This window comes from Corythoichthys intestinalis, chromosome 17, assembly GCF_030265065.1.
Source record: "Corythoichthys intestinalis isolate RoL2023-P3 chromosome 17, ASM3026506v1, whole genome shotgun sequence".
In the NCBI taxonomy this organism is placed as follows: domain Eukaryota; kingdom Metazoa; phylum Chordata; class Actinopteri; order Syngnathiformes; family Syngnathidae; genus Corythoichthys; species Corythoichthys intestinalis.
The window spans coordinates 793,666-807,956 of record NC_080411.1 but is presented as its reverse complement, the minus strand read 5'-3'; the positions used below and the strand labels follow the sequence as shown (position 1 = coordinate 807,956).

Sequence of the window (14,291 nt, the reverse complement as noted above, 5' to 3'; positions counted from 1 at the left end):
TCTCAGGTAAGTTTTGGCAAACTCCAGCCTGGCTTTTATATGTCTCTGGGTCAGAAGTGGGGTCTTCCTAGGTATAGAGTCCTTTTTGATTCAGACGCCGACGGATAGTACGGGTTAACACTGTTGTACCCTCGGACTGCGGGATAGCTTGAACTTGTTTGGATGTTCGTCGAGGTTCTTTATCCACCATCTGCACATTCGTTGAAATCTCTCGTCAATTTGTATTTTCCGTCCACATCTATGGAGGTTAGCCACAGAGCCATGGGTTTTACACTTATTGATGACACTGCGCACGGTAGACACAGGAACATTCAGGTCTTTGGAGATGGGCTTGTCGCCTTGAGATTGCCCATGCTTCCTGACAATTTTGCGTCTCAAGTCCAAAGTTCTTTGGTCTTCTTTCTTTTCTCCATGCTCAATGTGGTACACACAGGACAGAAGGTCAACTTTAATCCATTTGAACTGGCTGCAAGTGTCATTTAGTCATTGCCACCACAGGTACGTAACAGGTACTGTTAATTACACAAATAAGAGAAGCATCACATGACTTTTGAAAAGGGTGCCAATACTTTTGTCTGGCCCATTTTTGGAGTTTTGTGTTAAATGATCATGATTTCATTTTTTTCCCCCATTCTCTTTTGTGTTTTTTCATTGCAAGCAAAATAAATGAAGATATTACTACCAAAGCATTTGTAATTGCAATCATTTTCTGGGAGAAATTGAGCATTATCTGACAGAATTGCAGGGGCGCCAATACTTTTGGCCAGCACTGTATGCTGACTATTGCAACCTAGTGCAAACCACCTGAGCTGTTTTCAGTGTTTGGTGTGAGAATCAAAAGACATCCTGTGTCTCTGCAATATATTTTTTCCCCTCACTGGCAGGTGGATGATGCGATAACACGCAGCAACTCAGAAATATATTGCTGCATCCCAGCCCAGAAAATCCTTTTACACTTCAGGCACCAAAGTTTTTTCAGACAATTGCAAGGGGGAAAAAAATCAAACAAACAAACAAAAAAAAGCTTACATATGCAAGTGATTTTTCATAGCTTTACTAGGCCCAAATTACAGGTAATTAAGTGCCTGTGAGCCTAACCTAGATTGTACAGCGGTACAATGATTTACGAGGCCCTCAACTTACTTTTGGAGGTGTGTATTCACTTATTTGCTTTGAGAGCAAAACTTTGGCACACAAGCGAGCATAAATTCCACCGCTGGTTGGCGGAGAAGCAACCTCACAACAAGTGAATATCACGTCGCTAACTTGTGTGGGGTGCCAAATGACATTCAATATCATTTGGGAGGGTCTTCGCTTTCATATGAGCCATTTCTGAAACCAATTGAATCATTAAAAGTCAGGTTATTAGTAGGGCTGTCAAAATTATCGCGTTAACGGGCGGTAATTATTTTTTTCAGTAATCATGTTAAAATATTTGACACAATTAACGCACATGCCCCGCTCAAACAGATTAAAATGACAGCAGTGTAATGTCCGCTTGTTACTTGCTTTTTGGTGTTTGGCGCCCTCTGCTGGCGCTTGGGTCAAAATGATTTTATGGGCTTCAGCACAATGAGCATGGTGTAATTGTTGACATCAACAATGGCAAGCTACTAGTTTATTTTTTGATTGAAAATTTTACAAATTTTAATAAAACGAACACATTAAGAGGGGTTTTAGTATAAAATTTCTATAACTTGTACTAACATTTATCTTTTAAGAACTACAAGTCTTTCTATCCATGGACCGCTTTAAGAGAACGTTAATAATGTTAATGCCATCTTGTTGATTTATTGTCTTTACAAATACAGTACTTATGTACCGTATGTTGAATGTATATATCCGTCTTGTGTCTTATCTTTCCATTCCAACAACAATTTACTGAAAAATATGGCATGTTTTATATATGGTTTGAACTGCGATTAATTACGATTCATTAATTTTTAAGCTGTAATTAACTCGATTAAAATTTTTAATTGTTTGACAGCCCTAGTTATTAGCAATTGTTTCTACAAAATGGATAAGCGAAAACACTTTTGTCAGGGACTGTATTTCCAGAGCTAATTGAAGTCGAAAGTAGAGGTACCACTGTATTTAGGGTTAGGGTTTCAAGGTGTATCAATCAAGTGACGGAATGGAGGATAGTCTGACAGAATTTCTATTTTTGTTTTTTCCTTCGATACAATTCAACTTTATCTGTATATCGTCATATAGCGCCTACAAAGGTCAGCAGCAAAACAACAACATTTGATTAACCCTTAACCCCCACACCCCAAATTAAAGGGGGGGGAAAAAAAATTTTTGATTCCGTGATCTACCCTCACTAGCGTTGCAATCGCCTAGTAGATCGAAATAGACGTAATGATCATCCCTGGTCCACTACATGGCTACATTATTAAGTTATCTGAACCCGAATTAGTGCCGCAAAATACAGACTGAGAATCTCCTATCAATAAAGCCGCATTCTTCATGTTGAGTGAATAACATTCTATGTAGCTGCAGTATTTAATACTATACAGCTTAGTAATGTCAGTACAACACTTGTGTCGTGCTTCTTTTTCTCAATCATTTGACACGTTTGCTGGATAATTTGTCAAGGTCTGGAATGGATGAATTTCTATTAATATCAATACAACAATGTCATTAGGGTTACAAGTCATTTGAGTTGCGATCGTGGTAACTGAACACATAAAGTCAAGGTAGCACTGTCATGTAGACCATCTCTCAAAAATGAGTCACCAGCCAAAGTGAGGAAGTTCCTGTGTAGCCCTGAGTGAGACGTGCATCTCTATTGTGCTTTTACATCAAAGGTTGTACGCGTGAAAGTCGAATTAGAACAGCACCGTGAATATGTGACGTTGCTGTCCTCTACTGGCTCGACGTGAAATAATGCCTCATTTGTCTCACGATCGGCATCATAAACCCTTGATAAACTAATTGTGTGGAATTGTCGATCAACGGCCGTTTGCCAGCTATGGGAGTTTAACGCTCAGTGAGATGTGTAAACAGGGGTTCAGAACATTCACATTAAGATCCATCCACGCGTGCAACCGTCCACGTTCTATATCATTTGCAGCGGGCAAAGTGTGCGACTCCCGAGTCTGGAGGGAAATGAGGAGGTTGCTCGATGTCTGCCTCATTAATGTGGGCCATCTGGAGAGGGGGCAGGGGGCCACGCGCAGAGTAGCAGAGACCAGGCAGGAGGGGAAAGACACAAATGGTCTCCTCTCGAAGGTCGGATTCCACTTAATAAAGTTCCGAATCGTCCTCGGCTCCTCTGTGCCGATGAGACAAAAAGCTGGACTTGTTTACAGATTCAAAAAAAAAAAAAAAAAAAAGGAGTGAAGCCAAATATGTACTACATTTATGGGCCTAATTAAGACCTCTGCCAACGCTTACATTTATCACTTGCAAAATCAATGAGCTGCAAAGAAAGGGACCGTCTCATCCAGATCCAGGACTTTGTACCGATCCAAAGGAGCACAACTAAATGAAAAGTTCGGCGGCTTTGGAAAAATCATCTCGAAAAAATGAATCAATCATTTTTTTCCTTAAAGAAGAGACGAGGAGATAACACAACTTCAGACCAAAATGAAGCAGGTTATTTTCTTGTCTGGCTGACAGCAGTGTGGGAATTATTGCGTGTTGTTGTCACATTATGAAAAGGAATAGTTTCTTGTATTTGCATTAAAAGGTTGTTATGACAGCTTCTTTTTTTACCTTTACAACACAAAATTGCTAATGTGACAGTTTGACGTTCAAACAAGATAAATAGGCAACATTTATGATCATTCATTGCCAGCCCCTTCCACTTCAAATGGATTAGCCGTCTATCACAGTCAATGGCAGTGAACGAGTGAATGATGATTATGTATATGTATTGCCTAAATTCTGCACCCGAATAAACCAGCTAGAAATCTCTTAAAACACGACAATTAAATGTGCGCAAAGGCGACACGACTCATGTGAAATTCAGTTTTGCTGGTCAACTAGACCCGGCAAAAATAAAGATGCGCCAATGAAATGGACTGGATTCTTCCAAAAATGGCACCGTACATGACGATTTTCTGCTACGACCGTGTTTTGGGAGCACAGGTGGATGAGGGGAGGCTAGTTTCCGACCTAATGATGCAACATCAAATCATACAGTGCTGGCCAACAGTATTTGCACCCCTGCAATTCTGTCAGATAAAGCTCAATTTCTCCCAGAAAATGATTGCAATTACAAATCTTATCTTCATTTATTTTGCTTGCAGTGAAAAAAAAAAATTAAATCATTATCATTTTGCACAAAACTCCAAAAATGGGCCGGACAAAAGTATTGGCACCCTCAGCTTGATACTTGGTAGCACAACCTGTGGACAAAATAACTGCGAACAACCGCTTCCGGTATCCATCAATGAGTTTCTTCCAATGCTCTGCTGGAATTTTAGACCATTCTTCTTTGGCCAACTGCTCCAGGTCTCTGAGATTTGAAGATCTCTCCACAGGTGTTCTATGGGATTCAGGTCTGGCCACTTTAGAAGTCTCTCAAACCATTTTCTTTTCTTTGCTTTTTGAAGTGTGTTTTGGGTCATTGTCCTGCTGGAAGACCCAAGACCTCTGAGGGACACCCAGCGTTCTACATTATGCTGCAAAATTTGTTGGTAGTCTTCAGACTTCATAATGCCATGTCAAGCAGTCCAGTGCCAGTAGCAGCAAAGCAACCCCAAAACATCAGAGAACTGCCGCCATGTTTGACTGTGGGGACCGTGTTCTTTTCTTTCAAAGCCTCGTTTTTCTTCTCCAGTGAACTTTATGTTGATGCCTTTTTCCCAAAAAGCTGTACTTTTTTCTCATCTGACCAGAAAGCATTCTTCCAAAACGTTTTTGGCTTTCTCCGGTAAGTTTTGGCAAACTCCAGCCTAGCTTTTTTACGTCTATGGGTCAAAGGTGGGGTCTTCCTGGGTATAGAGTCCCTTTTCATTCAGACGCCGACAGATAGTACGGGTTGACACTGTTGTACCGTCGAACTGCGGGACACCTTGAACTTGTTTGGATGTTAGTTGAGGTTCTTTATCCACCATCTGCACAATCTTTTGTTGAAATCTCTCGTCAATTTTTCTTTTCTGTCCACATCTATGGAGGTTAGCCACCGTGCCGTGGGCTTTACACTTATTGATGACACTGTGCACAGTAGACACAGGAACATTCAGGTCTTTGGAGATGGACTTGTAGCCCTGAGATTGCCCATGCTTCCTGACAATTTTGCTTCTCAAGTCCTCAGACGGTTCTTTCTTTTCTCCATGCTCAATGTGGTACACACGAGGACACGGGACAGAGGTTGAGTCAACTTTGATCCATTTTAACTGGCTGCAAGTGTCATTTAGTTACTGCCGCCACAGGTAAGTAACAAATGCTGTTAATTACACAAATTAGAGAAGCATCACATGATTTTTCAAAGGGTGCCAATACTTTTGTCCGGACCATTTTTGGAGTTTTGTGTAAAACGATAATGTAGTCGTCCCCCCCCCCCAATTCTCTTTTGTGTTTTTTCAGTGCAAGCAAAATAAATGAGGATTATACTACCAAAGCATTTGAAATTGCAATCATTTTTTGGGAGAAATTGAGCATTATCGGCGAGAATTGTAGGGCTGCCAATACTTTTCGCCAGCACTGTAAATGTGCGCACAGGTGGCACGGAACTGTGGACGGTTTTGCTGGTCAAGTAGGCCCGCCAAAAATACAGACGCGCCAATGAAATGGACTGGATTCTTCCAAAGCATTCTTCCAAACATGACAGTTTCTGCAACGACCGTCCTTTGGGAGCGCAGGTCGATGTGGGGAGGCAACATCAACTCAGAAGTAGCTACTTTGAAAAGTTTGCTAGTAGAGTCCACATTGTTATGCAGTATAAAGTCATTACGTATTGATGTGTGTGCTTTTTGCCCATGAAGGTGAACGAGCGAATTCCCCTCAGAGCTGACTGGACATTCATAAATACAATCAAACACACACCCAACAAACTTAAAGAGCATTCTGTGTCAGCATCGAGGCATTAGAACGTGTGCTTTCAGACAGCAAGTCAGTGTGTGTGATGAGCTAATATTAACTCAATGGCTGTCATTGAAATAAAGCTCCCAGTTGAAACGGATCGGACGTCTACGGTAATCAATGGCAGCCCGCGAGTTAAGCAGCGAGCACCTCTTGGCATAGGCTCAGAATGACATGAAGGAAGGAAGGGAGCGTTATTATTATTCTTATTATATTATTCTAAGAGCTGTGGTTAATACGAATAATAGCAAAGATAATATTGGTTCTCCTACAATTAGCTTGTGTATAGAAAACTGGAAGAAAGCTATAGTGCTATTACAGGTACATTTCACTGTATCATCCTAAAATAATTTGTAACAATAAGTTATCCTTTAAAATGTATTTACATAGATACATCATAGTAATATTATCGTCAACACAGTTTAAATAGATGTACTATATATAGGCATATATGTCATATTCACACGTTCACACGCACATCATTTGGATACAATCAAGACGAGCTATTGCAACGCCGACCGCGGGTAGTCGCCGGACATTCTTCTCGAAGAGGAGTTTGTGTGTATTGCTATTGCTATGACGACCAGCCCGTTCGCGCTTTTCTCGTCAAATGCGAGTATTGCTTTAGGGTAAAGTAGTCCGGCCCCCGCCCGCCCGTCCGTCCTTCCACCGTGATGCGTCCGCTTCGCACAGAAGAATTCAAGCGTCACATTCTGCTGCCTGTTTAGAAATCTGTGAGTGCAGCAGCAAGAATACAAAGGCAAAAAAACCCAAAAAAGACAGGCAGGAAGTGCGACGAGGGGGGGGTCCAAAAACCTGTCCTCTTCTCTAGAAGTCAGAGAAGAGATCCTGGGGGCCCAGGTGGATGATGAAGGGCGCGAGGGTCCGCGGCTGGTAGAAGGGATTGTCTATGAAAAGACCCCCTGAAATGACACAAAGAGACAATCGTCACATTTTGAGTGCAAATTCCATCAGCGCCCCGATGAAGGTTAGCCTGGCACGCTTGGAATGGTTCCACCAAACAAAAAAAGCTTATTAGCATAGCGGCATTTCAGACATTTAAATTGGCTAGACATACGAATGGAAGATTTAGATAGACTGATGATTAAGGGATGGATTGACATTTACAAAATGCTTCATATGAATTTGTGCATCATTAGGGTGACCATATTTTGGTTTCCAAAAAAAGAGGACATTCGGCCCGACCTTGACATACTTGAATTTTACTCGAAGTTCAGTCAAAGATGCCTACAGTATATCACTTTAATATGTTTATTTAAAGTGTGCCTCTTCCGTCTGATTAGAACAATTCAGTTTTATTAATTAAAAAAAAAAAAAAAAAAAAGAATCACCATATTGGCCCAAATATAAGACGGCCCTGATTATAAGACGACCCCCTCATTTTCAAGACTCAAGTTTGAAAAAAGACTTTTTGAACACCAAATTAATTTTCATACAGAAAATAATTACAGAACATCCGAAACAAATGATTATAACAATATATTTGAGAGAAAAAGCATGTTATTTTGCCTCATTCAAATCTTAATATCTGAACATTTAAATATGTAAACTAAAGTGCAATCACATTCGTAAATGAATGGCTTCTGGTTTTTGAAATGTAAATAAACCAATCTATTGTGATAAAACAACAAAATTGTAATAACTGCATTAACCATCAAAGTGAAGTCTAACTGCAACTGTAGTCTTGAAACAAATCTGAATAAGGAAAAACACTGCAATAAAATAATGCAAACTGGTTAAACTTGAGAGTCGCTGAGATCTGTCATGACAGAACATCGCTTCAATGATATCTGGCGCCATCTAGCGTCGCGTCGTGGGTATAACGCAGCACTTCTCAATTATTTTCTGTTATGCCCCCCCCCCCCCCCCACAGGAAGACGTAAACGTTCCGCACCCCCCTAACTTTCTGCTGCCACTGTAAATATACCGTTGTATCATTTTGTCTACAAAACTCTTATTATTATAAGTGCACCTCTGCCTAACATTTTGTCCTTTTTAATATTAAAGAAGAAAAAAATAAAAAAAACACATCCATACTGTAAAAATAGACTCAAGAGACATTTTTTGACCGTATGATACTGGGAAAAAATAAAATAAAATAAAAAAATAATCCTAAAGTCAAATTGATTAGCAACATTTACTCAAGAGGACAATATGCCAAACCATTAGACTGAAAAAACAAAAATTAATAGAACAAAGACGACAGTGTCATTGGACAGAGAGACAGTTTTTATTTTTGCTGCAGGCAGTATCAGCTCCTTTGCTGTGGTGTTGGGTTATTTTGCATCGAGCAACTTCGTATGCCACCTTATGTGATGCTGACAGTGCTCGCTGGTTTACTGATGTAACACTAACAAAGCGGGACGATTCTTATCAATATTCGGCATGTTTTCGCCTAAAAAATTTTTTCCTGCTGTCCGCTGCTAACATTTTTAGACAAAGAAACAGACTTGTCTTTTCTCGTCTCCTACTGTACTAAAAGTCAAAAGCCAAATGCTACACTTCGTCATATTTCTTTGTCTTAGCTTTTCATATGTCCAGTGCTCTTTGCTGTGTGCTCTTGTTTGGTTCTAAAATACTGCGCACATGCTGAAAACGAGAGCGCCACTGCCACCCACTCAGCAGATGTGCAATTACACTTTATTCTAGTTCGGCAAAAATGTATGTTCCCCAAGGTCACATGCGCCACCCCCAGCATCACTCTGCGCCCCCCCGCCCCACTATTTGAGAAGTACTGGTATAACGTCTAGACCGCGATTATAAGACGACCCCCTCTTTTTCAGTCTTATTTCAATGCTAAAAAATCACCGTCTTATTACATTCGGAACACTTAAATTCTTTATTAAAGTACAAATAAACATGTAAATAACAATAATTAATCACACATAAACAATGAGGTCAAATGTTGATAGCATTTACAGTGTTTAATATACGTGTTTCCTTATTTTGTATGTATGAACTGTAATTCTATAGCGTGTTGATGACCAATAAACATCTGTGAAATGAACTGGAGTCTCATATGTCATCTACACACACGCACAAATGTATGCATGCATGCACGAGGTGATAAAACGCAGCCGTGAAAATGATCGCCCTCATTTTTATTTACCTCGCAACAAATGGACTCATGGCATATCGCGACTGGCTTAGCAACTTCAATAAAACATGTCGTTAGTTAGTCAGTTGGGCCCTACATTATGCTGCAAAATTTGTTGGTAATCTTCAGACTTCATAATTCTATGTACACCGTCAAGCAGTCCAATGCCAGAGGCAGTCAAGCAACCCCAAAACATCAGGGAACCTCCGCCATATTTGACTGTGGGGACCGTGTTCTTTTGTTCGAAGTCCTCCTTTTTTTCCCCTGTAAACTATGTTAATGCCCCAAAAGCTCTACTTTTGTCTCATCTGACCAGAGAACATTCTTTCGAAATGTTTTTGGCTTTCTCGGGTAAGTTTTGGCAAACTCCAGCCTGGCTTTTTTATGTCTCTGGGTATCCTACCATAGAGTGCATTTCAATTCAGACGCCAACGGATATTACGGGTTGACACTGTTGTACCACTGGACCGCGGGACAGCTTGAACTTGTTTGGATGTTAGTCGAGGCACAATCGTTTGTTGAAATTTTACGTCAAGGTTCTTTATCCACTAGCCTTGAGATTGCCCATGCTTCCTCACAATTTTGCTTCTCAAGTCCTCAGTGCCATGGGCTTTACACTTATTGATGACACTGTGCAACGTAGACACGGGAACATTCAGGTCTTTGGAACTTTGGCGATGTGCATGCTTCCTCACAATTTTTTTCTCAAGTTCTCATACAGTTCTTTGGTCTTTTTTCTTTTCTCCATGCTCCATGTGGTACACAAAAGGACACAGGACAGAAGTTAAGTCAACTTTAATCCATTTTAACTGGCTGCAAGTGTGATTTAATTATTGCTACCACGTGTTATAACAGGTGCTGTTAATTACACAAATTAAAGAAGCATCACAGGGTTTTTCAAAGGGTGCCAATATTTTTGTGCGGCCCGTTTTTGGAGTTTGTTGTAAAATGATAATGATGAATTTTCCCACATTCTAGTTTGTCTTTCGTCATTGCAAGATAAATAAATGAAGATATTACTGGCAAAGCAATTGGAATAATTTTCTGGGAGAAATTGAGCCTTATCTGACGGAATTGCTGGCCAGCAGTGTATCAGTTGTAACAGTATCTTTTAAAAATCAAACGTACGCTCATTAATTGCAGCTTCAATGAAACCTCGTTGGCAGTTTTTACTGAAAGCTGGGCAAATAAAAGCCGTCAAAAAAAAAAAAATAATAAATAAAAATACACCATTCAGAGTTCCACTTTTATTGGAAATAAACTTTATTCAACATGTTGGATTTATTCCTTTACAACCCCCACACAGCTGAAATAAGTTTTATATATTACAATGTGTGTGACGTATTGCAGAAGTAGCCCCTTGCCGAGCAATTCAAATTTTTAAAAACTTATAATTTAGGCTGAGAAGAAAAAAAAAAAAAAAAAAACGTAAAAATTCACAGTACAAATCCTCGAAGTTTTTGACTTCAACATACAGTATAAACCTGGCGTATGATTTCAGGAAATAACAAAACAACAACAACAAGCATTTATGCATGTTGACACCTTAAGTCTGTAATCCTCTGACAACAAGTCCCTTATGGAAAAAAAAAAGAAAGTAAAAGCAATAGGTTTACATGTCTGGTGGTCTAAAAGAAGTGGTAGTGGGGCATGGGGTAGGTGGGTACTTTCATGACAGGCAACAGAAGCATTCTCTTGGCCAAACCTAAAGGGGAGACATGAAAAGAGTACATTGCTACGTAAATGAGTACTGAGGCCGATGTCCAGCACAATCCCCAGAGTTTTGATGAGTAGCTAGTAGTTGCTAGCAGCTGGAGTTAGTTCTTGTTAAAGCAGCCAAAGAAACTTTGGAAGCAGGACACAGGATTAAGGTTGGAAATCAGAAAGATGACAGGGGTTCTTCATTACAATGGCTGAGCACACCTCGCTGGGGAAGACGCATCAAATACACAGCTGCTGACCCATTTGTATGCGGCAACGGAGCACGAATACAATCCGACTTTTCACCTCCGTCCATCTCTTTTCAAACAGCATGAAGTAAATTGACCTCCTTTCAAGTATTAGCAATTAGCAGCTTGGTTTGAAGCTCTACTCACAACCAAGCAGGGCACATTGACACACAAGCAGTAGCTTGCAAATGCACAAAAATCTATCTGAATATCCAACATGAGACAGTGACAAAGATTCACATTTGGGAGACAACACAAAAACTTTTCAGTTTATCGTTTACACCAGGGGTCGGGAACCTATGGCTCGTGAGCCAGATCTGGCTCTTTTGACGGCTGAATCTGGCTCGCAGACAAATATTTAAATATTAAAGAATAAAAAAAAGTTTTGTTATACTCCTTTGCACATTGTGCGAAACGGCGACGGTCACCGGTCATTCGCTGGTGTTATTCAGTAATGAGCAGACGCGACTTTTGCAGCGTATGTTAACTTTTTTAATGCTCCGACAACACTCCCGCACTTCGCACTAGATATCATCAAATAGCAACCTAGATGTGCTACGTCAGACCTCCCGCCCCAAGTCCCATGCTATTGGCTGCGTGAGCCTAGGATGATCATGGGACACGTAGTCCGTATACTACAACCGGCGACTAGAAAGCCGGTTCGCAGCAATTTTAGTGGGAAAGTGGCAAACATACATGTCGTTGTGTCTATCTATCAACAGCAGTGGTGTCCAAACTATTCCACGTAGGGCCGCAGTGGGTGCTGGATTTCATTCCTACAAAACAAGATGACATCTTTTCACCAATCCGGTGTCTCATAAGTGTAATCAGTTGATTGCAGTCAGGTGCTGCTTGTTTTAGCACAAACTTCATTGGTTAAACTGTCTGTGCTCAATTGGTAGGACAAAAAAACAGGACCCACAGCGGCCCTGGCGGACAGGTTTGGACACCCATGATCTACAGTGTATCGCAAAAGTGAGTACACCCCTGGCATTTCTGCAGATATTTAAGTATATCTTTTCAAAATGACACTTTGACACAATAAAAAGTAGTCTGTGTGCAGCTTATAAAATAGTTAATTTATTTTCCTCTCAAAATAACTTCAAATATAGCCATTAATATCGAAACCCCTGGCAACAAAAGTGAGTACAACCCTTTGAAAAAAACGTACATCCCTTAATGTCCAAATTGAGTACTGCTTGTCATTTTCTTTCCAAAATGTCACGTGACTCGTTACAGGAGTGCTGTCAGCTTTGCTGCAGAGATTGAAGAGGTGGGGTCAGCCTGTTAGTGCTCAGACCATACATCAAATTGGTGTGCATTGCTGTCACCCCAGGAGGAAGCCTCTTCTGAAGACGGTACACAAGAAAGCCCGCAAACAGTTTGCTGAAGACATGTCAACAAAGCACATGGATTACTGGAACCGTGTCCTATGGTCTGATGGGACGGGCGGGCTTTCTTTCTGTACACTCTTTCACTCTCTTTGATTCTGGTCAATTCCTATTTGATGTTTTGTTTTGACTAGAGACGACACATACCATGTGCTGTACTTTTGAAGTGGGGGTGAGGGGGCTCAGTTTTCCTTCAGGTAAAACCGTTACGAAAAAAATATCTCGGCTAATGACTGAAAAAAAAAAAAACAACTAATTCTAGAGGTAAATAAGTATGCCTTCCAAGCAAACTTGTTCATTGAACACCGTTCGTAACCTAGGAACATTATATATGAGAACCGTTATAAGTCGAAGATTCTCTGTGCTTGCTTGCAACCTGATGCTTTTTAATTGACATTCCAAACAGCTTTAGTTTCAGTCTTTTGCAATGGGCGAAATAAAAAACAAAGTACAGAGGGGCGTCTACTTACAACAAGTAACTGAACAAATGTGAACAGGGCATTGAGTATTAACAGGCCCTTCGAGTGAGTCATCGTCAGGGCCGGCCCAGCCAATACGCAGACTATGCAGCTGCTTAAGGCCGCTGACCACTAGGGGGCCCCCAATCTGGCAATTTTTAAATTTATATTCTATTTTGTCTACTACAGTTTGCTTTATTTGACTTTTGTGAGTTTTGATACTTGATTACAAGCTTAAAAAAATAAACGTTCTTCCTTAACTTCTTTCTTTCCTCTTTTAGAAAAAGGTTTGGCTTTATCTATTGTAAGTACTGACAATCATTTGGGGTGAGAAGTTTGAAGTATGCAGTGCAACAAAATCTGATTAATATACAAAATATGGACGTATGGGTTGGATTGCACGTACGGCTTTCACAGTACACTGTGACGAAATGGTGGGCCAAAAATATGGGCCCCTTTGCATTATTTTGCTTAGGGCCCGCCAAATGGCCTGGGCCGGCCCTGGTCATCGTACACTCTTTTTACACCCGAAAACCGGGACCGGGTGCAGCCGCACCACCAGATGCCCCCCTCAAAGCTCCGCAACTGCTTACGACTCTGTCCAAAGCAGTTCAGTGCACAATCAACAGAGAAATCTGAGAAATCATTTAATCGATAATTATGCCCATACCTTTTCATCGACTGTATTTCAATGAAAACGGCTGCAGCACTCTCATTTCCTTACGGGAATTAATACTATCTCATTTGATTGTATCTCGGGACTGGTAAGCCAGACAGAAGTGCTTTGCCGAATATAAAGTATCTTGCGGACACTTAGCCAAAGAGCACATTTCTTTGAAATTTTCAAAACACATGTACACGCACACAAGAAGTCTTCAGACCTGATCAGCATTTAAACCATTGGACAAAGTTGATCGCATGTTAGTGTCAAAGCAAGAAACCAGAAAGCATACTGCGAAGGATGATAGCTGTTGTTGATGAGTGCATGTTAAAATAGGTGGGGACAAAAAGTGACAGACAGGAAGTGGGAGCAGCAGTGACAGGAATAAAAAATCGCACGTACCGTAAGCAGGAGCAGCTGCGGCGGCGGCGGGGCTGTAGGCGTACGGCGTTCCGAAGCCTGTCGACGAGGCGGTGAAACCGTCAAATCGCACTCTCGCAAACTGATAACATCTGACGTCTAGTAATAAAGAGCGAAAATAACTTACCTGGCGTAACGTATCCCGGTGCGGCGGCGCTGACAAAGGCTCCCCTTGCGAGGGTAGCTCTCCCTCTTCCTCGAGCTACCTGCGCCGCCACCGCCGAGGCTGCGGCCGCCGCAGCCAGCGCTCCTTTGGTCTGA

The 14,291-nt window shown here is 41.0% G+C and overlaps 1 protein-coding gene across 3 annotated transcripts in view; it reads right to left on the bottom strand.

The window, feature by feature from the left end:
- Window positions 1-337: 337 nt before the first annotated feature.
- strbp (spermatid perinuclear RNA binding protein) overlaps window positions 338-14,291 on the bottom strand; it is a 148,642-nt gene continuing 134,688 nt past the window's right edge. For 2 of the 3 annotated variants that reach the window (XM_057819657.1, XM_057819656.1), the window contains exons 17-19: window positions 14,158-14,287; window positions 14,013-14,069; window positions 338-6,956 (exon numbers count right to left, since the gene is read on the bottom strand). In XM_057819657.1, the coding sequence (XP_057675640.1) occupies window positions 6,862-6,956; window positions 14,013-14,069; window positions 14,158-14,287 (282 nt within the window). In that variant the 3' untranslated portion in view covers window positions 338-6,861. Of the gene's footprint in view, window positions 6,957-9,127; window positions 10,857-14,012; window positions 14,070-14,157; window positions 14,288-14,291 lie in introns of those variants that run through there. The other variant, XM_057819658.1, reaches the window with a different exon arrangement.